Raw genomic sequence first — 24802 nt, forward strand, 5'->3', positions numbered from 1 at the left:
CAGAGCCAGGGGACGCCCCCCAGCCACGCGCGCGGGGGCCAATGGGAGCGCGCGGAGGCGCTGCCGGGAGGCCCCGACCCAGCGGCGGCCGCGGCGTGAGGGAGAAGAGCGGAGCGGAGCGGGCGGCGTCCCCCGGCCGCGCCCCGGCCCCGGCCACGCTGGCGCCCGGGGACCCCCCCGAGATGCCGGTTCGGAGCGAGAGGCGCCGCGCTGGAGGAGCGGGGAGCTCATCCTCCTCCTCTACCACCGCAGCGGCCGCCAGCAGCTTGGTGCCGCCGCCCCCCATCAACACGGCGCAGCCCGGAGTGGCGACTTCGCTGCTTTACAGCGGGGCCAAATTCCGCGGGCAGCAGCGCAGCAAAGGCAACGCTTACGAAGTGGAGGTCGTCATGCAGGTGAGGAGGGGCGGCGGGGCGAGCCGAGCTCTGGCAGGGAGGGAACGTCCACCGCGGCCTGAGGCGAGCGGGGGACCCGCTCGCCTCAGGCCGCGGTGGCCGTTCCCGCCCTGCCGGCCCCTTGCGACAGCACCCGCAGCACCCAATCCCTCGATATCACGAGGTGTTTAAGACTGGACATGGCACTCAGTGCTCTGGTTGACAAGGTGGTGAATCAGGATGATCTCATAGGTCTTTTCCGACCTCGGTGATTCTGTGATGATTCCAAGCCGGCGGGGTGTTTTTATGTTTAATTCTTGGCGTTCCTGGTGGGATTTGTTGTGGTGGGGCCATCCCATGGCAGCTCAGCTCCACTGCACGCTGCCACCTCATAGGGGTTAGCTGTGGTTTTGTGCTTAAAAAACGCTGCTTTTGTGCTATAAACATGGCTGTTTTGCGTGTGTCAGCTGAGGAGAGGGGCCTGCCTGCTCTCCCTTTGCTGAGCACAGGGAAATGTTGCAATCCTTTGATCACAGGTGGAGAAGATCCATCTTCTCACAGCACAGGTTTGCACTTCCGTGAATAACTCACTGCGTGTTTTGAAAGCGGATCTGGAGATGTCAGGGAAAAGCTTGAAAAATCCCTGCTTTTAGAATAGCAGGGAAATCCCTGCCTAGTTTCTGCACAGCACAAGCTGAGAGATGCAGCCTGATAACTCAAAGTACAGATGGCATAAAAGCTTTAGATTTCAGAGAAAGTCCTCCTGCAAAATGCTGGGGGTGTGGGTGATTCTTCCAGGGATGCTTTTTCTTGGAGAACACTGTAAGTCAGATCCCTTCTAGCTTGAAAAGGGATTTGCTTCCTGCTGGAGAGTTCTGGGCAGAGGGTGTTGCCTTGGGAGCAGGCCTGGGATGTGGAGGCTGCCAGAGGTGAGCTGGGCACCTGCAAATGATCATTGCAGGTGGTTCCCATCATGGAAAAGGGCTGGCAGTGTGAATATTGGGCAGTGAGCTAGAGCTGAAATTATCCTCTGAAGGGTTAGGAACTGCTTTGGATCAAGCATGTATCTTCATGCCTATTTTTATGGTTGGACTTTGCACTCTTTTCCAGCATGTGGATATGGAAAACTCCTATCTCTGCGGATACTTGAAGATTAAAGGCCTTACAGAGGTGAGTGTTAACTGCAAAACCACAGAAAAAGGGGCTGTGTTTAGGTGGTTTTTTTGTTTTGTTTTTTTTCCTGGTGGGGTGGGAGAACCTGCTGCCAGAAATAGGAAGTAAAGGTATTGACGTGTTGTAGATTTAATCACAGGGGGAGTGGTGCTAGTTGTAAATGGCACAGGTCATCATCCAGCTGGGAGCTTCTTGAAATCATTTAAAGATGGAAAATCCCTCTAAAATTGTTAAGTCCAACCAGTGACCCAGGGTACTGCCAGGTCCACCACTTCCCTGGACAACCTGTTCCAACATTTAACCACTCTTTTAAATTGTTCCTAATATGCAGTCTAAACCTCCTTTGGTGAGGGTCCTTTTTCCCAGGCTGAACCACTGCAGCCCCCTCAGCTGCTCATTATCAGACTTGTGTTTCAAACCCTTCCCCACAGCCCAGCTCTAACATGTCTCCTGGCTCCATAATGTGAGGAGAGAGGCAGAGAAAGGCTGGAATAAGAGCATGGAGACTGAGGGTGTGGAAAAGACAGCCTTGGAAAGGTGTGGAGCAGGATGAGGGATGGGAGCGAGTCTCAGATTGCCTGGAGCTCTCCCTAGGAGATGCCTTTTGCTGAGTGCATGGAGCTTTGTCTGCTCTTGGGTTTGTGTCTGTAGGTGACAATTGTGACCTCAGCTTTGTGTCCCCTCTGCCAGGAGTACCCAACCCTCACCACGTTCTTCGAAGGCGAGATAATCAGTAAGAAACACCCGTTCCTAACGCGCAAGTGGGACGCTGACGAGGACGTGGATCGTAAACACTGGGTGAATAAATCTGGGGCAGAGGCTGGGTCTGGGCTGCTGCTTTGGAGGACAGGTGGTGTGTGCCCATGCAAGAGCTGGCAGAAAGGCTGGAGACCTCTTCTTTCTTGCTGTCTCCCTCCTTCTCCCACTGGAGTCTTTGTAAATAGAGGTCTCTCCAGCAAGGTGTGATCTGTGATGAGGGAGGGGATGTCTTGTTTGCCACTGTTGGCCACAGGGTTGGAAGGAAACAGGGGAAATCCCTGTCTTTTGACTCCCTAAGAGAACACACTCCTTATTTTTGGACACTTATTGCAAAATGGAATGGAGTAGGGGAGAGGGACTCCTTACTGGCACAAGTACCTGCGTCCCTGCTCAGGGCATGGTGCCACCTGCCACTGTGTTTTCAGGCCACAGCAGCCACCTGGTCACATCCCCACCCTGGCTGTTGTTTGCCAAGGTTTGATATGTGTTATATGCTGGATATGGTTGTGGGTGTCAGTAGATTTTCCTCCTAAAAAGCAACTGGTACTAGAAGTTCTATTCCTAGAATAAGCATCCATTTTATTTATTTTTTTTTTTACTGTTTTTTTGTTTCAGGGAAAGTTCCAGGCTTTTTACCAGTATGCAAAAACATTTAACTCTGATGACTTTGATTATGAAGATCTAAAAAATGGGGACTATGTCTTCATGAGATGGAAGGTAAACTGTGCCTGTCTGCTTCTGTGATGAAGTGCTTGCCTAGGCACTGGCAGAGACTTGAGGTGTCAGAGCTTTTCCAGCTGTGATGGTTTAATGAAAGATTTCTCCCTGCCAACCCCAAAACCCACTGCACTTGCAAGTTCCAGTGTGACTCGTGTCTAGCCAGCTAATTGTGTCCTTAAGGGCTGCAGTCGTGGCAAAAAACACAACAGGAAAATCTTGCTTGATGTGATGGCTCCAGAGGATGAGAGAATTGATGTCTCCAGTCCCTGTGTGGGGCCTGTGTTTGGTGCAGACTGGCCAGTCTGCAGCTCTACTCTTCAGCTGGGATCATCACAGTGTCACCATAGACTGGTTTGGGTTGGAAGGAACCTTAAAGCTCATCTTGTTCCACTCTCCTGCCAAGGGCAGGGACACCTTCCACTAGCCCAGGTTGCTCCAAGCCCCTGTGCAGCCTGGCCTTGGACACTTCCAGGGATTGAGGGGCAGCCACAGCTTCTTTGGGCAACCCGTTCCAGGGCCTCTCCATCCTCACAGGGAAAAATTTCTTCCCAGTATCTCATCTAACCCTGGAGCTTTTTTGTCATTCTTGGGCTCTGACTCCCAGTTTTGGAATGGACTTCTGGTTTGCAGGGGACAGGTATTGAGCAGAAACTGATCTCCTGCACTCTTAAAACTCATTCTGTTCTCAGTTATCTGCTTCCCTGTGAGGTCTCTGCAGTGGCAGGTGGTGAAGGGACACTCTGATCTCTGCTCTGGGCTGCTGAGAATGCAGGGAGTTCTCAGCCAGGAATGTCTTTGTGTTAGTGGGTGTCAGCATTTGGTTAGGGAGGGCAGATTGGGGTGGGGCTGTATGTGACCAACATTTTAAAATGAAGCCTGTGGTTTTTTTGGTGCAGGAGCAGTTCCTAGTCCCAGATCACACCATCAAGGACATCAGTGGTGCTTCCTTTGCTGGTTTCTATTACATCTGCTTCCAGAAGTCAGCAGCATCTATAGAGGGCTATTACTACCATAGGAGTTCAGAATGGTAAGGAAGCCTCCTGAGGGGTTAAACCAAGCTGTGACTCCTCTCCTGCTTGTCCACACCTTGGGAGTGTCTGTGCTGGTGGTTGGACCTTGGGGCAGAAGGAAGATGTGTGGGATGTGACTGGCCTGAGCAGGCTGGTCAGTCCATAGGTGTGGTATGAAGTGCTGCCCTTATGGAAAAGGGGAAATTTGGGCTGGCAGGGTGGAGGAGGAAAGATGATATAGGGTCTGGAGAAGTGCTGTGAGGGAGCTCAGTTCTCTCTCCTAAGGAACAGTTTGGCTGTTGCTCCCTTCAGGCAGAAATCTTGTCAGGCCAGTGTTTTGTATTCTGAGGTCCTCAGGGTGTTGCTGTTAAGAACAAGAGAACAGTCAAAGTTAATTGGTGGGGGTTTTGTTGGAGACAAAGAGCTGTGGAGAGCTCTTTTCCCTTGCATCATTGTCATGAGCAGCAGGTGGATGGCTGGAAGCTCTCAGGGGGAGGGAAGGAACCAGGAGGCTTTCAGACACATTCCCTCAAGCTGAGCTTTGAAAGGCTGGAGTGTAATTTGCACTTGTAGCAAACACTGTTTGAACTTGAAAGTTGTTGAACTTCAAAGGGAGTCTGAAAAACCATCATAGACAGCCCACCTGGAATGCTGCCTCACTGCAAGTGGCTCAGAGGGACCAGAGTGGGAATTACAGGATCATTAAGGTTGGAAAAAACCTCCAAAATCATCAAGTCCAACCTTTGACCAAGTACCACCATTGCCACTAAACCCTAAATGTAAAGTCTCTTTGATTTCTAAACACTTCCAGGGATGGTAACTCCACCACTTCCCTGGACAGGCCATTCCATGTCTAAACCACTCTCTCAGTGAGGAATTTTTTCCTCATATCCAACCTCAATCTCTCCTGGCACAACTTGAGGCTGTTTCCCCTTGTCCTATCATTGGTTATGTGGGAAAAGAGCTCAACCCCCAGCTGGCTGCACCCCCCTGTCAGGGAGTTGTAGAGTGATGAGGAAAGGCACTGAGTCCTGTCAGGATTTTGGCACTGTGGCTGTTGGATGCCTGAACACTGTAAAAGGGGAGAGAAGAGCAGCCAGCACAGTGCCTGCTGTGCTGTGTGGCTGCCAAGCAGGAGCTCTGTGTAACCCTGTCCTCCCTGTCTCCCTTCTCTGCCAGGTATCAGTCGTTGAATTTAACGCACGTTCCCGAGCACAGTGCTCCTATCTACGAGTTCCGATGACAGCTGTCCAGATCTGATAGCGCCCAGAAGCAAAGCGGGCAGGAGGGCATGGCCTGCCAGGAGAACTGTGTCCCTGTGGGAGCACGGCAATGCACGCTTCTCTCCTGCCCCTTGGACTCGAGAGAGAGAGAGAGCCTGGATGTGAACTCACCCAGCCTGAGGAGCTGCTGGAGCTTGATTCTCCCTCCTGTCGAGTGGCCATTTGATCTTTACTCTGGTTTTAAGCTACTTTAATGCACTTTCTTGTTGCACAGCTCGTTTCTCTGTCACTGAAGTTCCTCCCGGCTCTCCTCTGGAAGCTGTTTCTCAGTAGCTGGAATCAGTGCTCTGGCCTCTTAAGTAATAAGGAAATGTAAGCTCAAGGCTTATTATTTTCCTTATTATATCCTGATGTGGGTTGGAATAACCAGGATTCAGGTTTCTTGCCCAGATTTCCAGCTCTGATGCTCCCAGAGCCAGGTCCTGGGTGTGAGGCTCAGCTGTGGAGTCTGTTGGGGGAGTGTTGGCTGAGGTAAGGCTGGAGTGAGGCTTTGCTGGCTGACAAGGTTAGCTGGAGCTGCAGATCTTTCAAGAACACCAGCCCTTTGAAGCTGGGAGCTGTTCCAGTGTCTGGATAGGCCACTGGGAATTAATTTGATGTACGGACTTCCAGGCTCTCAGTAAAGTGGATCTGAACTCTGCTTGTAGGTGTATATTTGCTCTTTACTTAAGTTAAGGGTAAAAAAAAAAAAAATTAAAAAAAATAGACAAAAAAAAAGACTTTTATTAAAAAAATATATATCTATTTTTATGGTTCCTTTTCCAAAGGACCCTTTGGCAAATGCACAAGTACTTGATTCCATGTTACCGTTTTCACATTGAAAACCAGGAATGTTTGTGTTTTTATATCTGTGTCTGTATCCAGCTAAGCTTTGGGAACGTAACCGGAGCGCAGGCGCTGAGCAGCGTCACCCTGGCTCCTCTCAGCGTTTGTACTCCCCCTTCATGCTTCACCACCACTGCTTGACACCTTTTTACAAGGAAAAAACAAGAAAAAAGTTTTTAAAAAACTCCTTCCCAGTAGCTCCCACTGACTCTGAATGTTCCAAGTGACGTAACTTAAGGCTCCTGTGCCAAAGTGTGTGTGTGTGTGTATGCGTGTGGGGTGGTTTTTTTAAAGACACTTTAAAACTTGGCCTCAGTTGTGTTTTTATCTTGTCAGCCCCACCTGTGGGGATTTGTGAGAGTTTAGTTTGCCTTTTTCTCTGGCTGTTTTAAAGCCCAGCTTCCTGCAAGCAGACGTGTGGCATGGCTGGTGCTGAGTATGGATTTTCCACCAGGAGAGGGGATTGAAGCCTCTGAGGTGCTTTGGGTTTTGCTTCTTTTTAACTAACTTCCTTTTTGGCAGCAGTTAATTGCTTGTTTAAGCCTTAACAAGGAAGGATTCAGGGCTTGGAGAGCCCCTTTCTTCTATTCCAATTTGGGATTTTGGAGGAGCAGCCGGGGCAGTCTGAGGAGATGATGCGGGATTCACACACCTCGTGTGTGCTGTTCTCCGTGGATCAATCCTGCTCCCTGGCACATGGAGAGAGATGCCTGGGGGAGAAGGGAGAGACCTGCCCCATCCCAGGGACTGTGCTGGTGCTTTGGCTGTTGCTGGAGGATGTGCAGGAACAGTGCTGAGGTGATTTGGGGCTTTGAGCAGAGCAGTTGGGAAGGGTGCTCCTGTTTTATTTTACTCCTCTTTGAGAAACTCAGCCCCTTTTGAGGAGAGGGGTTTTCCTCATGGATGGTGCTGGGAGATGTCCTGGTTTTAGAAGTGAAATCCGATGGTGCTGCTCCACTGTGACCAAGTGTGGGGGTGAAACCTCCTTCCCAGGTGCTGTGTGAGTGCAGGGACCCAGCTCCAACAGCTCTTCCCAGCTCTCTGGAGCTGTCTGTGCAATGCTGGTGGTGGCACTGTTGTCCCTGTGCTCCCCAGGGCTGTCAGGGCCAGTTGGATTTCTGATATGGTTTAGTTGCATTAACCCTGTTCATTGGCAGAAGCTGAGTTGGGATGGTCGTGGGGGTGTTTAACATGTGTAAGTATCCCTAAACCAATGAAGTTGGTTTTTTGGGTTTGGTTTTTTTTGTTGTTTTTTTTCTTTTTGAAGACTTAATATGTCATGAGAAGGATGTGGAAAGAGCATCCTGCTCTGTGCCTGCCTTCTTCCCTCCATCCTGAAGGGAATTTCAGCTTTAGATCCAGAACTGTCTGGATGTGATGTGTGGCAGGTGCAGAGCACATTGTGGAGCTGAAGGTTTTGCAGAGGCTGTTGGTGTGTGGATTTTCCCTCCTCAAAGGCCTTTGCTTTGTTTTTTTCTTTTCTTTGACCTGTTTGAGTTGAGGGGAGATGTACGTTGTGGTGTGGTGAGAGAGAACGGCCCAGGGAAGGATTTTGGGGGGCAGAGGTGAGAAATGTTTGGGCCTGGAAGAGGGTGTGGTGTCCCTTGAACCACTCTGGCTGCAGCAGAGTGTCCCTGTGGGAGCAGAGGGTGTCCGTGTGGGGGCTGAGGAGGAGTTTGTGGAGCGATCAATGCCCAAATTAAACATGAACTCTATTGAAGGGGTCTGTGTCCGTGTGTGTTTGTCCACCACAGCACTCCCTCGTTCCGGGGGGTTGCTGTGCTTCATCCCCTTCCTTGAAGGCTTTTCCAGGAATCCCAATGCACGGGCTCTCGGAATCATTAAAGCTGGAAAACACCCCTGAGATAATCGAGTCCAGCCTGGGACCGATCCCCACCTTTTCACTTGGTGGCACTGAGTTCAGTCTTTCCCTGAACGCCCCCAGGGATGGGGACTCCACCAACATCCCTGGACAGCCTGCTCCAATATCTAATCACTTTCGGGGAAGAAATTCCTCCCGATGCCCAACCCCAACCTCCCCTGGCCCCCTTGGGGCTGTGTCCTCGTGTCCTGTCGCTGGCTGCTTAGAAGAAGAGCCCAATCCACCCCTGCTCCACACTCCTTTCAGTATCCAGCATTAATCAGAGGAGCAGGAGGAGGCAGTCCCGGAGGGGCACTGCCCTTAACACCGCCCCTGGTTCCTGCAGCCTCTCCCTCCTGTCCCCATGTCCCGCCCCAGCCGGGGTCACCTCCCGCGGTGGCGGCGGGCGGAACCAGGGCGCGGGGCTCGGGGCGCGGCCGGAGCTCGCAGTGCGGCACGGCCCGGACGCGTGACGGGGACGGACGGGCGGGCCGGCGGCGCTTCCGGCGGGCGCGGAGCGGGGCCCCGCCATGGGCATCCTGGAGAAGATCTCGGAGATCGAGAAGGAGATCGCCCGCACGCAGAAGAACAAAGGTGCGGAGGGCGGTCGGGGGCTGAGGGAGCCGGGGGACAGCGGGTGGGCTGGGGGTTATGGGGGCTGGCGGTGCGAGGGGGGACACGGGTGGTCTGTGAGTTATGGGGGGAGCTGAGGGAAGAGGGGCTGGGGGCTGTGGGGAGTCTGGGGTGGGCTGCGAGTTATGGCGGTCTGGGAAAGAGTCTGGGGACTGCGGGGGGCTCGGGGCTGTGGGAGAGGCAGGATGGGCGAGGTTTGTAAAGCTGGGGGGTGTTTGGGGACACAGAGGGCGGGATCGGGGTGCAGCGAGCAGGGTGAGCCCTGGGCTTGGGGTGCGAGTGTGTGCGAGATTCCCTCTTTCCTTCCCGGAGCTGGGAGGGGGGCGCAGCTCAAGTCCTGCAGGTACAAGAGGCTCCTGGTTTGGGGGCTCCCGGTGGGCTCTGCCAGAGCTGCTGCTGGGGCTGTAGGCTGTGGTAAATTATAGAAATAAACCTAAGCTCCTGCTTTCTTGCCCTTACCTGCTACAAAGTGAGACAATTACCTTCTTTTTTTTTTTTTTTTTTTCTGCTTTAGGTGTAAATTCAAGTGTTTTGCTAAGAATAAAACAGTAAAGTACTTTCACACATGTGAGCTCTGAGTTAAATGTGTCTTTAAAAGTTGACAAAGAGGAGGGAAAAATAATTGGTCATTTTGGAGTGCTGAATGTGGCCAGGTGTGAGGAGGGGCTGATCCCCCTGTGATTGCTCTCTTCACCCCTTCATTCCTGCACCCACTCTCCCTCTGCCTTGCTCCTTTAACTCGGGATTTTTTGGGTTTTTGCCTCCACTGTGCCTTTGTGCAGGTCCCTGGGAGGTTTGCTCTCAGTACCCAGCCTTCCAAAAGGTGCTGGAACATGTGGGGGCAGCTCTGTGCCTGCCCGTGGTTAAGATGACCGAGACCCCTAAAACTTTCCTTTTAGGAAGGTTCTCATTCCCAGAAATGAATCACCAACAACTTTCAGCCAACCAGCTGTTGGGTTTGTGTCATTGCAGCCACTGAGTACCACCTGGGCCTGCTGAAGGCAAAGCTTGCCAAGTACAGAGCTCAGCTGCTGGAACCCTCCAAATCACCGGCGGCCAAGGGCGAGGGATTCGATGTGATGAAATCAGGAGATGCCCGGGTGGCACTGATTGGTTTTCCTTCTGTGGGCAAGGTCAGTCAGGGGCTGTGTTTGCTGTGGCTGCAGAGCAGCTTGGGGAGCACAGAACCCTGCAGTGGTTTGGGTTGGGAGGCACCTGAAAGCTCATCTTGTCCTGTGTGCAGCTCTCCAGCATGGGGAGTACATGGAGCTGTTGGAGAGAGGGCTGGAGAGCAGAAGGTTGTGTGGAGACCTCCCAGTAACTGAAAAGATTTCAGGGAAGCTGGAAGGGGATTATTTGTCAGGAACTGTAGTGGTAGAAAAGGGGGAAATGGTTCACAGTGAAAGAAGAGGAATTTAGGTGAGATATGGGGAAGGAATTCTTCCCCATGAGGGTGGGGAGGCCCTGGCACAGGTTGCCCAGGGAAGCTGTGTGTCCAAGTTTAGGACAAATTTGGGGGAAAGACCTTTAGAAGTCTGCCCCTGGATCCCTGGAAATGTCCAAGGCCAGGCTGGACAGAGCTTGGAGCAACCTGGAATAGTGGATAGTGTTCCTACCCATGGCAGTGCTGGAATGAGATGGGCTTTGAGGTCACTTCCAACCCAGACCATCCCATGATTCTGTGATCTAGCTGAGAGTTGGAGATGGGGAAACACTCCTTCGTTTTGTGTGCTCTGCCCTGTGAAACTTGTTGTTGCCTGAAATTTATTCTTGCCCAGCCCTGCTGAGGAAAGGGGGACGTGCAGGATTTACTTCAGTTCTGTGACAGTGCCACCACCTCAGTCCCTGTGCCTGCAACAGCCACAACACAACTTCCACAGCCTGAGGGGCACTTTGGTGTTGCTTGTTTGGCTGAACCTTTTCCTTTTCCTGCTTGGTGATGCTGATCTCTTCCATTTCAGTCCACGTTTCTGAGTTTAATGACCTCGACTGCCAGCGAAGCGGCGTCGTACGAGTTCACCACGCTGACCTGCATCCCTGGAGTCATAGAAGTGAGTGGCATTCTCCTCCAGCTGTGTCAGTGTCTTTGCACAGCCACACTTGTGCTGCCACTAAGCAGCAGAGACGTCCAAAGGTCTCCAAAGCTGAATTTTGCTTTATACTTTGGAGTGCTGATGTAGCACTTCCCTGAACTCAGTAATTTTTTGGGATTGGCTGCCTGATCAGGAATTTTGTGCTGCTCTTGGAAAGACCAGAGCAGTACAACAATTCTCAACTGGATTTTGTATAACCATTGTTGGTGCCAGTGACCAGCTGGCTGCAAACCTTGACAGATTTGTTTTTAATGAAGCTTTACAGAGGCAATCTGTGCTGTGATCACTTTCAAAACAAAATGCAAAATACTCCTGTCCTTGAGGGGTTTTATTAGTGGTGACCTCAGCATCCATCAGTAAAGCAAATGATAAAGGCCATCATACTGAAAAGTGTCCAAGAGTAATGAGGAAATCTGGGTCAGGATGAAAAGGGGGAGTTAAATAATGAAAGGAACTGTGTTGGTGGGAAAAGGAATTTAATGTAACACATTCAAGCAGAGCTGTGAGCTGCAACAACAGCTGGAGAACCAATGCCTTGCAAATCCTGGGAATGAGAGTCTCCTGGGTTTTTTCCTGGTACTGTAAGACCTGCAGCACACCTGAATAGTTTGATCTCTCTCAGTAGGAGATGTTGCACTTGTTCATTACTGAGTTTTCTCATTACACCAAGAAGGAAAGGGCTGTTTTTCCTTTCCATTCCTCAAACCTGGGAATACATGACTGTTGTGCTGTTTTCTGCTGCTTTGTCCAGCTGCAGTCATGGGATGCTTTAGAGAGTCAGGATCTAATGTACAGCTGTGTGTGGTGCTTCTGTACACAGCCCATAGCCATGGAATTTGTCTCAGAGCAGAGCCATGAGCTTTGTGCAGAGTTCTCCTGGCCTGCCAGTTCCATCCAATTCCAGTCTCCACAGGATGTGGACCCCCAGCATGTGTTTGGGGCTTTTGGGGCAGCTCAGGTGCCCTGCAAAAAGCTTTCAACTTTTCATCCTTTCATTTCCTTTTCAGTACAAAGGAGCCAACATTCAGCTGCTGGATCTGCCTGGAATCATCGAAGGAGCAGCTCAAGGTTGGCTCATGTCTGTGTTCATGTAGGGAAGGGATTTGACCTCATTTTCATTCAGTAGTGTCCCTCTCGTGTCTCAGGTTTCCTGGGCCAAGAGTTCCTACATTGTCTTTCCACATTTTTGAGTCCTTGATCCTATGTGAGGCACGATTCCTATCCCTGAGCCCACGTAAGGCTCTATATGTAGCACAAAGATGGTTTTCTGGAGGTGGGAGCCAAAGCAAGCCAGTCACTTCTCACCTCCTTGGCTGAGTGTTAAGTGGCTCATCTGTTTTCTGGTACTGGGGAAATCTATAGAAAGATGCTGGAGAGGCAGAGGGGGGATTACAGCTAAACACTAACCTTGTTTGAGTAATTCCCTGAGTTCCTGCCAGTCCTCCCATGACTCCTCATTCTGGGAAGAGATCTTGGCTTTGTGTCTTTGTGTTGTCATTCTCCTTGTTGGCTGGTTGTGTCTGAAAATAGCTTAGGAAATCAGGGAGTTATGGAACATCTGGGAAAGGACCCACAGGGATCACCCAGTCCAACTCCTGGCCCTGCACAGGATACCCCAACAATCCCACCCTGTGCCTTGTGTTGTCCAAACACTCCTGGAGCTCTGGCAGCCTTGGGGGGGCCCTGGGGAGCCTGGGCAGTGCCTGACCACCCTCTGAGGGAAGAACCTTTACCTAATATCCACCCTAACCCTCCCTGACACAGCTCCAGCCATTCCCTTGGGTCACCAGAACAGTGCCTGTGTTTCCTAAGGCACCTTCTGGCACTGATCTCTCTGTTGATCTCTCTGTGCTCCCTGCAGCTGCTGCCAGTGTTCCCAGCAGCTGACTGCAGCCAGAGCAGCACTGCAGGGTCTTTTTCCTTGCTTTCAAGCTGCTGCACGGGGCAGGAGTCCCCATCTGTCAGAACTCTGCTGGTTCCTCTTGCTGATGTGCCTCCACCTCCTGTCTCCCCAGGGAAGGGCAGAGGCCGGCAGGTGATTGCTGTGGCCAGGACAGCAGATGTTGTTATCATGATGCTGGATGCCACCAAGGGCGAGGTGCAGAGGTGGGTGTGTGCTGGGCATGAGGGCTCTGGGCTTGGAAACATGCCAGCTCCCTGAGGAATTGTGGAGAGCACCTGAGGAATGAGGAATTCAACTCAATGGGTGTTATATTCCATGAGAAGCATCCTGCTGACTGGAGTGTGTTCTCAGGTGGAGCATGGCTGTCAGAGATGGGAATGGCAACCTGGATTTCTACCACAGACTCTGGCCTGCATTAGGGGGGTTTTAGGCTGTAATGAAAGCTTGTGCTGTATCAACACAAGAGTTAAAAAGGGGAAGGTTTGGGTGTCACCTGGCCACACTCAGCCTCACAGGTGCTGTGTCCCTGCAGAGCCTTGCTGGAGAAAGAACTGGAATCTGTAGGAATCCGGCTGAACAAAAGCAAACCAAATATCTACTTCAAGGTGAGGCTTCCTGAGCTCCTGCAGGCACAGCTTGTCTGCCTGCCTGCCCAAAGCTGAGCTCACTCTGTGCTGCCCCTCATGCTGGACAGGCTGAGGGGACTGTGGGTTTTGCAGAATGTTCTTACATTGCTTTTTTGCCTCCTGCAGCCCAAGAAGGGTGGAGGCATCTCCTTCAACTCCACTGTCACGTTGACTCAGTGCTCTGAAAAGCTGGTTCAGCTCATCCTCCATGAATACAGTATCCTTTCCTAAAATGGGAAACCCTTAAGCCATCAGCAGCTCATGAATCAAGTGCTTCCTGCTGGGGGACAGCCTTGGTGTCACTTTGATGCTTGGCAGCAGGCTGTCACCAAGGAACTCAGCCCATGTGGTGTGTTGGGATTTGGGCCTTGACAGTGTCCACCTCAGAAATCTTCAATGCTGAGGTCCTGTTCAGAGAGGATTGTTCCCCTGATGAGTTCATTGATGTGATTGTAGGAAACAGGGTCTACATGCCATGCCTTTATGTGAGTATCCTGGGCAGCCTGGCTGCTGCCACACCCAGCATCTTCTCTGTGCCAGAGGAAACATTGGGACTTCACAGAATCATGGAACAGTTTGGGTTGGGAGGAACCTTAAAACTCATATCATTCCACCCCTGCCATAGCAGGGCCACCTTCCATTATCCCAAGTTGCTCCAAGCCCTGGTCAGCCTGGCCTTGGACACTTCCAGGGATGGGACAGCCACAGGTTCTGTGGGCAACCTGTGCCAGGGCCTCCCTTCCCTCACAGGAAGAATTTTTTCCCCAATACCCCATCTAGCCCTGGCCTCTCAATTTAAAGCCGTTCCCCCTTGTCCTGTTACTCTGTGCCCCTGTTCCTGGCTCCTAAAACAGTAACAATTTGGGGGCTTAAGAGGTGGAAAACAGCTTGACAGGAGGTTTTTATAGGCTTTGGATGTGCAGCTGTGCTGTGTGTGTTCCCTGGGCCCTCTTGTGGCTGATGCTGCCCTGGAGCAGCAGAGTTTCCAATCCTGCTGCTGGGGCTTTGCTCCCACATGTGGAGCCTTTGGTTCCCCTGCTGCCAGCTCTGTGCATAACTTTTCACATCTGGTCCCTTGTGTGCCAGAGGTCCCTTTAGGGCTCTGTAGCCACTGGGTCTGTATGAAATCAAAGACACTGGAGAACGTGTTCCAAGTCATCCCAAAGGGAGAATTTTAAAAGGCCAAAATTTATATTCAGGCTTCTGAATTTTCATAGTTTGTTTTACTGAGAGTCTTGGCTTATCTTCAAACAGGATCTATGTTTCTGTTTAAAGTGCTGGAGCTAACATGTTATTTGGACATGTTGGTGAATTGCCTTTCATAAGGACTGTGCTGTTTCCCCTTTGGTTTAGGTTTATAACAAGATTGACCAGATATCCATGGAGGAGGTGGATCGTCTTGCTCGGAGGCCCCACAGTGTTGTCATCAGGTAGGAGCTGCCATGTTTCCTTTTCTGCTGGTCTGCCTGGTGTGGGTTCATTTCACACCCTTTTCTCCAGCTTCTCCCAGGGCTGCTGGGGTGAGAAGCAGAGCTGCTGTGCAGCTTTTCCCAGATTTGCTTCCCCTGGAGAGGCAGGCAACTTGGCTTTTCTATGCTGTCTGCAGGACAGAGTTGAGTCAAACAATCTGGCTTGTTTCCTTAGAAGTGCTGATATATCTGTTGGGGCTTTGCTGCTTCAAAGCTCTTCACCCTTCTGGAATCATGGAATGGTTTGGGTTGGAAGAAACCCTAAAGCCCATCTCATTCCACCCCCTTCCACTAGATCAGTTTGCTCCAGGCCCCATCCAACCTAGCCTTGAACAATTCCAGGGATGGAGCAGCCAGAGACTTTCTGTGTAACCTGTTCCAGTGCTTCTTCACCCCTTCAGTAAGGAATTTCTTCCTAATATCTAATCCAACCCTGCCCTCCCTCAGTTAAGGTCATTTTATCTTGTGCTTTTCCTTCCCTTGCCTCATTAAAGACTTTCCCCTCATTCTCTAGCACTTTATTAAAGACATTTCACCTTGTTCTTCTGAATCCCTAAATTACAACAGCAGTAAACAGATGATCCTGGTGTTTTTCAGCTGTGGTATGAAGCTGAACCTGGACTATTTGCTGGAAAAGCTCTGGGAATACCTGGCACTGACCTGCATCTACACCAAGAAACGGGGACGTAAGTGACCATGAGCTGAACAGGTTTGAAAGGCACAAATGCTGCTGCTGCTCAGGGAAGGCAGACAGGCTGGTGCCTTGGAAATGCTGGAATTAAACTTTTCCTAATCATCTTTCAGCTCTTAGGAAATACTTCCTGCTCTTTCTGATCCTGCCATGTGTGGATCCCACCGTGGCCTTCCTGCTGTATTTTATGAGAGCTGAATTTTCATAAGTCTTTGCATTATATAAGGGAACAAAGAGTGCAAGTTCACAGCTTTTTTGTTTTTTATGCACACTGTGATGAACCGTTCAGCCCATCACAAGCCAGAAGAAGTTTCCTGCCCCTGCTGCAAGAAATTTGGTGATTCCCATGCCCTTGGAGGTGCCTTTGATCCTCCTTTTGCTTTGTAACCTACTTGCAGATTCTCCCAATGATGCAGGCACATCTGTAGCTTGCTCTCTTTGGCTGTGAACAGCTGAAATTAGGTGGATGTGAGGGGATCAAGGAATTTTCTGAGCTTGTTAAGTTCTGAAATCTTGGGAATTTTGGTTTTCCTTGAGCAGTTGTGTTTTGACTTGGGTGGTTTTGTTTCTCTTAAGTCAAGGGTTTGGGATGAGTTAGGTCAGGTGGGTTGTGAGGAAGCTGCTGACTGTGTGGAGTGGGTAATTGCACTTGTGGGTAGTGGAGAGCTGATTTGATGCTTTTAGCTACTGGATCCCTGTTCTGTCTGGGAGCAGGAAGGAGGAATTTGGGAGTAGTAAGCACAAGGTGATGTGAGATGGTGTCAGCATTTTAGAACACACTTGATAGAAATCCAATGATTTTTCCCTCCCTTCTGCTTCTCCACAGAGAGACCAGACTTTACAGATGCCATTATTCTACGGAAAGGGGCCTCTGTGGAACATGTGGTAATTTTTCTGCATCTTTACATTTCCCTGTGTGCAGAAGGCAGTTTCTCTTGGACCTGCTGTGATTTGTGCTTCATAAAGCTCAGGACATGTCAGTGTTTGGTTGGGCTTCTCCTTTTGTTGCCTTTTATCTGCCTCAGGTTTCTTTCACAGCTGCTATAAAAGGTTTAAACAGTAATTATTTAATGCAGCCCAGTGAAAAAGCACATGGAAGGACTGGAATGGGGCTTTGTGTAGGCTGGTGATTCCTGTGTCTGTTCTGTGATTTCAAGTGATGGTAACTTGCTCCTAATGTCTATTGGGAATTCTGCCATACACTTGAGTTTCTTCTAATAACTTGAGTTTCCTGAGTACTGGAAAAGTTGTTTGCAAGGTGGTGTCATGTAAACACTTAAACTTCTTCCTGTCTGTCTTGCAGTGCCATCGGATTCACAGATCGTTAGCCAGCCAGTTCAAATATGCCTTGGTGTGGGTAAGTGTTACACAGCAACTGGAATCCCTCTCTTCAGATGTCTCTGACTGGTCTTCTAACCCTTCTCCTCATTTCTTATTTCAAAGGGGACAAGCACAAAGTACAGCCCTCAGAGAGTGGGGTTAACCCATATGATGGAGCATGAAGATGTCATTCAAATCGTGAAGAAGTAACTGCTGGTGCCTGGCCTTCTCTTTAATCACTGCAATTGGAACTGACCATGTAAAAACAAAATAAAACACACCAAAAAATGAAAAGAAAAAAAAAAAGAGAGAGAAAAAGAAAAGGGAGATGTGTTCCAGAGCCAAGAAAGCTTCTGTGAAGCTGCTTCTCTTGGAGAAAGGCAGAAAATGAGGCTACTGTGCTTGCAGGTGGGGATGGGGAAGATGGTTTCCATCTTGCAGCATTTCAGGCCAAGTGATGTTTCCTAAAAATTTAAAAGGAGCCAGTTCTTCTAGGACACAGTTCCACAGCCAGCAATGTCCTGCCCCTTGTAGGGTTTGCACATGAATCCATGTGCACTCCCAGTGGGAAGTGTTTGGGTTTGTATGAAAAAATCTGGCCCTGTGCTTTGGGCTGAGAGAACATTGCTGATGCTTTGCTGCTTATCCATTCACTTAATTTAAGCATTGATCTGAAACAAAATCAGAGTTCTCCCCACCCCTGCTCACTGGACACATCTGCAGCTGAGACAACCCCAATTTTTAATGGTCCCACCTCAATTAACATTAATACCTGGCACTCTGTGCCTCTCCATAGCCTTGCAGTGGGGTCTGTAGGACATCCTGGTCCAACTGGTACTGAGAGATGAGAAATTAAACTGGTAATGGTTAATTAGCCTGGCCAGGCTGCAGTGGGGTATGATCCAAGAGCTGTAATCTGGGTGAGGATTCACTTCTGGCATCTCACTCATGCTCGCTCTGCCTTGGGAGCTTCCTCCTTTGTTGGGCAGGAGTTGTCCTTCCCTTTAGTCCCCAAGGTGGGGGTCACATCAGCCATGCCCCAAATTCCAGTTGCAGCTCTTTGGAGCTCAAGGTACTACCCCATGCTGTGAGTTTTACCCCAGCCCTGTTAAACATTGCTTGTCTGGATATTGTTCACCAGAAATCTGGGATTTTTGTAATCATGCTTTTCCATTGGATACTGTTGCTAAACAATTCAGAGTGCCTGATAGAGGACAGCTCTTGCCTTCTGGGATCAGGAGCTGCCAATAGCTTTTATTTTCTTTCATTGGAAAGGGGTTTGGTCTGATGTGGATGCAGAACTGTGAGGACAGGTGTGACACCTGTCTAAGCAGAGTTTCTCCCCTCCTCCCTGCTCCTCCCACCCCTCACAACCTGATTGAGCAGAAATGGAAGGATTATTTTATTTGAGAAAATAAAAAGTTGTTATTTCATGTGAATGGTGGGTAGATGGCTCAGTGTGTTTCCTGACTCCTTTTTTTTTTCACTTTTGGCCACCTGAGGAATCCTGGATACTGTCACAGGAGATTTAGGGGGCAATAGAAGGTGAAGTGACTGCAAGAGATTGGTGATGGGAGATAAATAGGTACTGTACCCAGTGCCCAAGCTAAGAAGGTGACTTTGAACTCTGTAAGTTCCCTTCCCTATTTCTGGCTTTGTTCACAGCTGGAGTACAGAGGAAATCCTGACCATGGAGGCAACGAGTGGAGAACAAGCTCCAAATTACCACCATTATCCCTTTCTGGCAGTGGAACTCTGGCCCTTCCCAGTGTGAGCTGGGTGGGAAGCTGTTCCAGCACATTAACTCACCCTTCCCATTCCCCATGAAGGTCATACAGGCAGAGTTGCCCTCACAAAGACTAATTTTGGTTTCATTTTGCCCATGAGTTTCTGACTTTTCTATCCAAATCCTTCAGCCTGCCCAGCCTTGGCACTGAGCCAGGCAACCAGAACTGCTGACAGGGCTTCATCCTCAGCCCAGGTAGTGCTGGGAGCCAGAGGTGCTTGGTGTGAGGCTGAAATGCACAGTGTTACCTGCTAAAACCTGTCCTTGAATAGCTGGTGCTGCCTCTGTGTGGGTTTCAAATTGATTTTGGCATATCATTGTTAAAACCCCCTCTGCCTAATTAGCTTCATTTAGGAAAATGGGCATTTTATCCTGTTCAAAATGAACAGATACATGATTAAAATTGGAATGGGGATGAAGTAAAAATAGTTAAGCTAGAAGAAGCCAACTTCTTTTTTCAGAGATAGTAGCTTTTTTGGCAGCAGGTTTATAGCTGCATTTGAAAATGCACCATTTAATTGCAGTATTCCTTCTTCCAGGAGCTTTTCTAATTGTTCTGCACTTACGTTAAAAGCAGCAAACGTTGCAGTTTGTGCTGGATTGAGTTTGCCTCCAAGAAATCTCCAAGTCCTGAAAAGACAAGATCTGAAGGGCAAGGGGGAAACCTGCTGCAGAGTTAGGGTTGTACTGGAGCCTCCTGAGGTTTAGGAAATTTGCAGCATTTCAGTATTGAAAGGGGCTTTTAAGAAAGGTAGAGAGGGACTTTTGACAAGGGCATACACTGACAGGAAAAGTGGGAATGGTTTTAAACTGAAAGGGGAGATAGAGATGAGGTGTTAGGAGGAGATTCTTCCCTATGAGGGTGGGCAGGCCCTGGCACAGGCTGCCCAGAAGCTGTGGCTGCCCCATCCTTGGAGGTGTCCAAGGCAAGGGCTTGGAGCAGCCTGGGATAGTGGAAGGTGTTCCTGCCCATGGCAGGGGTGGAATGAGATGAGCTTTGAGCTCCCTTCCAACCCAAACCCTTCTGGGATTTTATGCATTGACTAGAGCCCCTCACTGAGGAGCTGCTGAAGGAAAATGTGATCAGTCTCCTTGTGTGTTGGGAGAAGGGCTCTCCAGGAGGGTGGGTGCAGGCAGGAGCTGTGGATTTGCACCCAAAAGAGCAGCACCCTGCATTTCTCTGCTGTAGGAGGAAAGCCTCGGCTGGATGATTCTCAGAGAGAGCTGCCCTCGGCAGCCCTGCCGGTGCTCTGTGCTCCTGCCTGGCTCTCCCAGCTGCCCCCAGGCTCATTCCTGCTGTCCCCAGGGGTCTGCACAGCCATGCAGCACTCCAGGTGTGGGGCAGGGTGGATCAGCTTCCCCACAGCCCATCAGCCGCCCTCCATCCCCCTCTGCAACCAGCCCCTGCCTAGAGGCGTGCTCTGTTTAAAATGCCTGTTCCAGGCAATCAAGCAGGTTTGATTGGCTGAACACTCCTCTTATAATTTAATTTAGTCAGGAATCGTTTGCAAGGTAATAAAGAGTGACTCTGCCTCCAAATACATTCATTTAATTCAATGGGAGATGGTTGCTGCGGCGGGCTCGCCTCAGCCAGCTCCCCTCACCCCATCACGGTGACATCTCAAAGTGCTGCTCAGGGCCGTATATAAGAGTCACGATCTGCAGTGACAGCTTAATTGTCTCAAATGCTGACAAGGGTCACCCCAAGCAGCCATCGCGAGTGGCGCGGAGCCGGCTGGGGAGGCTGCGGGGAGGAGGATTTATGGCTGGCAAATAGTTTTGAATTCCTCTGGTTGCGCCTGCTAAATGATGAACCTGCCCCGAGGGGATTGGGGCTATTGATTGTAATTTGCAGTTAAGCCCTCGCGTTCTGAGGAATCAGCATAATAAATACCCACCGCATTACGGCTGGGACGTGCCTGCCTGGAGGAGAAGGAAGCGGAGGTTTTCTCAGCTCGGGTGCTGCAGCAGGATGCTCTCTCTGCCTCTGCATGTGGCTCCATCACTGCAGGAAAATGGTCCCCAATGTGCTGGGATGCAGGAGCCCAGTGCTGGAATGGGGAGAATGGAGTGTTGTGAAGGCAGGTGGAGTGTCATGCTCATCCAGGGAGGAGAGGATGCTCTGGTATTTTTGGGATAATGGCTCCCTTCCAGAACATCTGCAGCTGGCTGATCCCAGCCCACCTTTGGAGAGGGGTGTGTAGAGGTGCACTTGTTCCTCACTGCCACGTTCTGGGATTTCTTCTAAACTTCCATTGGTTTGGGGGCCAGAATAGGGGAGGGCCATTTTCCAGCTGTTCACATCTGGGTTGCACTGAGGCTCCTCTACATCCCAGGAGGGATGTGGGACAGTCCAGCTGTGTCACCGGGGGTGCAAGGGACAGGCACCACGGGAGGAGGGGACCCTCACCCCTCCAGCCACTCCCTCCCTGCAGCTCCCCAGGGCTGGGAGGGAAGATCAGCTCCCATGCCTCTGCTCATGAGTGGAGATGAGAATAATAGCAGTCATCAAATATGCATCGTGTCCCTCGGCGCGGTGCGATGGTCCCGCAGCTGCCAGGGGAGGGATGGTCCCGGCGGGGAGCAGGGCTGGAGCGCGGCTCTGCCACAGCCCCGGGCCAGCCCCACACCTTGCAGGGCGACTGGTTACCCCAGGTGAGTGCTGCGGGTGCCCCAGCTGGGTGGCACCTCCCTTGGGCTCGCAGGGCTGCAGTGCCTTTGCCAGGAAGGGACCTTTGTGTGCGACGGTGGATTTTAAGTGAACGCTGCTGTTCAGGTGTGTGGTGTCTCCTGACCTCTGCCTGTCCCTGCCTGTCTGCTTTGTCTCCTTGTCCTCCCTTATCTCACCTTCTGCCTTCCCACCTTCTCCACATCCCCACTGGCCTCCAGAGCAGAGCAGCCTCCCCTGAACACTCCCTCCTTCTCCAGAACCCCCTACCCCATGTTTCCTACCACCTCTGCTCCACATTCCTTTTATCTCAGGGCTGTTTTGCCCCAGGAAAGCTCCTGGGCTTGGCTTTGGGACTGAGGTGATGGCACAGGGCTGTGACCTGGCTCCAGGGCTGCCAGCCAGCATATTCCTGGGTGCACGCCAGCATTGTGCCCAGCTGGTCTGTGCTTCCAGCATCTGCTCTGGCCTATCTCCTTCCATAACACCTCCCTGGTGGGGAGCAGGCAGCAGCTGGCAGGCAGGGATTGCCATGCATTGCTCATGTGCTGGGTCCCCATCCTCATTTTGGAGGCAGGAACTGGAGGGGGTGAAAATTAGCCAGGTCAGGGGTGTGATGGGTGCTTGAGGGAGCAAGGAAAACCCCCACTGTGGCTTGAGGGCTTGGAGGGCTGTGCTATTGCCACATTATGGAAGGGTCCAGCTTATCCCTATGCTCCCAGCATCCCTGCAGCTGTGACTGGAGAGACAAGAGCTGTGGCTGGGCTTCCTCACCTGCTCATAGGTGTTTGAAAGTGGATGTGCTATGATGCAGAACTGAAGACAGGGAAGTGGACATGGTGAGAGGTGCCTGGGCTGGCTCAGGAGCACGGAGCTCCTGGGACACACGGCTGGGGCTGGTGTGGTGTGGTGGCACAGAGCCCTGCTCCGGCTGTAACTGGAAACAGGCTGTAAGCAGAGCCGGGGCCGGCTGGTGCCCGCAGAGCTGCCGGGAGCCGTGGAGCTGCTGCCTCTGGAGCTCTGCCCGCCGATGCCGGCACTCCAAGGTACAGTCCTGCCGGGCTGGGGCGGGGGAACCCCCGAGGCCAAAGTCTCCATCTCCTCCCTGCACCCAGCCCAGGCTGCGGCACTGGGACCGGGGCTGCCCCGGGCCGTGTCCCTGGGGTGAGGTGGCTTTCCCTGCCTCACCCACGTGGCTGGAGATATTCAGGACTGACCTGACCAAAGGATGCTCTGGGTATCTTCTACTAAAGCCTTGGTACCCACTGCAGAGACCCCTCACGGGCAGGTTTTGCACCCAGGGTCCCTCCTGTGTGCTGCTGCTGGATGCAGCCGTGCCCAGACACTCTGGAAACAACCACCAAGTGTGGGTCTGATCCTCTGCATTTGCTTCTATCCCACTGCACCTGGGCACAAAAGCCTCTTGGCCAGCTCTGCCATGCCAAAGGCATGTGAGCCCTGTGTCCAGGATGTAGAGCGAGAGGGTTTTGGGGTTTTGGTATGGAGGCTAGGACCATGGAAAGAAGCATCTGTGTGGGATGAAGCCCCTCTCTCTCCCTTTATTCCCCCTCTTGGAGAGGCCCTGTCATGGGCAGGGAGGCACCAGGGGCTCAGCCACAGCAACAGCACCAGAGCTGTGCCAGTGCCCAGGGCACAGAGCACTGCCAGGGCCACTGCCCCGCCTGGGGGGGACAGAGGTAGGGACTGGGGGCTGGTGGCAAGGACTGCACGAGTGGTGGGATGCAGGGAGTGACCTCTAGCAGATTTTCACCAGCCAGGCACTGCTTTGCTCTCTGCCAGCAGAGAGGGAAGGGCTGTGTCCATGTCTGAGGTGTTTTCCTGCCACATCGTGGTGCCTGGGCTCTGTGTGCCCATGCCAGGAGAAAGAGTGGGGTGGTGGTGTGTAGCCACCTGGCAGGGCAGACTCTCTCAACCCCAGTGGCCATGGCAGACCTGTGCATGGACTGTGACTGTGCCAGGTATGGCTCCTGCTGATCCTGTGTTTCTGTCATAGACACTCTGCTGATGCCTGCCAGGTGCCTCTCATCCCCCTCTGCCCACCCTGCACTCCAGAGCTGCCTCCACCTGTGCAAACCAGGATGTGTCTATCCTAGAAATAAGTGCAGGGAGTAGGCAAAGCCATGGGATCATGGTGGATGCCCCTCCACTGCAGATGTGGCAGGGAGAGACAAGGTTGGCGATAACACAGTGCCAGGAGATGCCAGCCTTGGGCTCTCCTGATGCTGGGGGAGACCAACGGGTTCAGTCCAGCAGCTGCTGGTTGTTTGGTTCTGCCAGCTGCTGCACAGCTGGATGTTTCTGTGTCCCCAAACACATTCCCTGTAAGGGGGTGCAGCGGGTGCTGCCCCTGCCCACACCAGCCCCACTGCTGCCTGCAGGTGATCCATATGGGACAGCCAGTTCCCACTGCTGCTGCTTAAACTTTGATGAGCTGCAGCCGCAGGAATCCAGGCCTGGCATTAACATTTGATGTGGTCACTCTGCGCCTGGGCACGTGTGTGCACGAACACGCTGCTGGCACCGCCGCGGGTCACACGTGTGGCACATGCAGCCCTTCTTGCCGGTGTGTGTGGGCACGTGTGGCACCTTGCACATACCTGCCACCTTGCATGGCATGAGGAGTGCCCCTGTGGGCTCTGGGCTCCTCAGTGCTTCCCAGCAGGGCTGTGGAATTCGGTCTGGTGCTGGGTCCTTCCCTTGCGTAGCTCCCCTGGGGGGTGTTCCCACTGCTGCCTTGGGCTCTGCAGAATTCTCACCTCTGTCTCGGTGCCGCCCCCTGGGCTTCATCCGTCTCCGTGCAGACCGGAGGATTCCTCAGGGAGGCGCAGAGGAAGCCCCGAGGCGTGGGGAGGTGGCAGGGTCCCGTTTTGGGGTGACGGTGCTGCCCCTGCAGAGTCCCCCTGGGGAGATGCTCCCAGCAGCCGGGGCCCTTCCCTGCTCCTTCGGAAAAGTCTCGGGGCTGGCGCGGTGCATCCCTTACATTATTCATGCCGCCGCGAGCCTGGCGGTTGGGTTACAGCCGGATCCCAGGCTCCGGCACCGCGCTGCCGACTCGCGGGGTGCGCGGGAGGCAGGAGCAGCTCCGCCGGGCTCCCACCGCCCCAGCGCCATGCCCAGCGAGGGAGCCACGCACGGGCATGTGCCTCGCCAAACCCGGGCACAGGTAAACAGCCAGCCGGGGCAGGCGGGGTCCGGAGCCGCCAGCAGGCTCCTGCCGGCACTCGGCAGCATCTCCCAGCGCCCCGCTGGGGCCGGAGCATGAGCGCCCGCCACTGCCAGGATGGCCGGCAAGAAGGGGGAAGCCAAAGGGAAGGCGGGCAAAGGGAAAGGGAAGGATGGCAAGAAGGGCAAAAAGGAGGATCCCAACGAGTCGGAGGATGCTTCAGATGCGGAGCTGCTGAAGGCAGAGGAGAGCGAGGAGACGGAGGCGGTGGAGGAGCAAAAGGAAGAAAAGGAAGAAAAGGAAGAAAAGGAGGAAAAGGAGGAAAAGGAGGAGGAAAAGGAGAAAGATGAGGAGGAGGTGGCTGCAGAAGAGCCCAAGAAGGGGAAGGGGAAGGAGAAGAAGGGGTTGCCCAAGGTAGGAATGG

At 52.2% G+C, this 24802-nt stretch overlaps 2 protein-coding genes across 2 annotated transcripts; both read left to right on the forward strand.

The window, feature by feature from the left end:
* The first annotated feature begins 26 nt into the window (after nt 1-26).
* Nucleotides 27-5959, forward strand: GID4 (GID complex subunit 4 homolog). Its single transcript, XM_079320483.1, has 6 exons — nt 27-395; nt 1485-1544; nt 2238-2345; nt 2922-3023; nt 3923-4053; nt 5216-5959. Exons 1-6 carry the CDS (start codon nt 42-44, stop codon nt 5277-5279), a joined length of 819 nt encoding a protein of 272 aa, XP_079176609.1. The 5' UTR covers nt 27-41; the 3' UTR covers nt 5280-5959.
* Nucleotides 5960-8456: 2497 nt separating this feature from the next.
* DRG2 (developmentally regulated GTP binding protein 2) lies at nt 8457-18179 on the forward strand. Its single transcript, XM_079320981.1, has 13 exons — nt 8457-8599; nt 9611-9771; nt 10600-10689; nt 11739-11799; nt 12747-12837; nt 13167-13239; nt 13387-13477; nt 13648-13745; nt 14614-14690; nt 15327-15415; nt 16247-16305; nt 16724-16777; nt 16864-18179. Exons 1-13 carry the CDS (start codon nt 8536-8538, stop codon nt 16948-16950), a joined length of 1095 nt encoding a protein of 364 aa, XP_079177107.1. The 5' UTR covers nt 8457-8535; the 3' UTR covers nt 16951-18179.
* Nucleotides 18180-24802: the final 6623 nt, after the last annotated feature.

The sequence above is a fragment of the Erithacus rubecula genome (assembly GCF_903797595.1).
Source record: "Erithacus rubecula genome assembly, chromosome: 17".
Lineage (NCBI taxonomy): Eukaryota > Metazoa > Chordata > Aves > Passeriformes > Muscicapidae > Erithacus > Erithacus rubecula.

Excerpts from the sequence above, each read along its gene's own strand:
- DRG2 (XM_079320981.1), top strand. The coding sequence starts at position 8,536 with ATGGGCATCCTGGAGAAGATCTCGGAGATCGAGAAGGAGATCGCCCGC. Across the intron at positions 10,690-11,738 it reads GCATCCCTGGAGTCATAGAA|TACAAAGGAGCCAACATTCA; the intron begins GTGAGTGGCATT and ends TTTCCTTTTCAG. Across the intron at positions 13,240-13,386 it reads AACCAAATATCTACTTCAAG|CCCAAGAAGGGTGGAGGCAT; the intron begins GTGAGGCTTCCT and ends TGCCTCCTGCAG.
- GID4 (XM_079320483.1), top strand. The coding sequence starts at position 42 with ATGGGAGCGCGCGGAGGCGCTGCCGGGAGGCCCCGACCCAGCGGCGGC. Across the intron at positions 1,545-2,237 it reads AGATTAAAGGCCTTACAGAG|GAGTACCCAACCCTCACCAC; the intron begins GTGAGTGTTAAC and ends CCCCTCTGCCAG. Across the intron at positions 3,024-3,922 it reads ATGTCTTCATGAGATGGAAG|GAGCAGTTCCTAGTCCCAGA; the intron begins GTAAACTGTGCC and ends TTTTTGGTGCAG.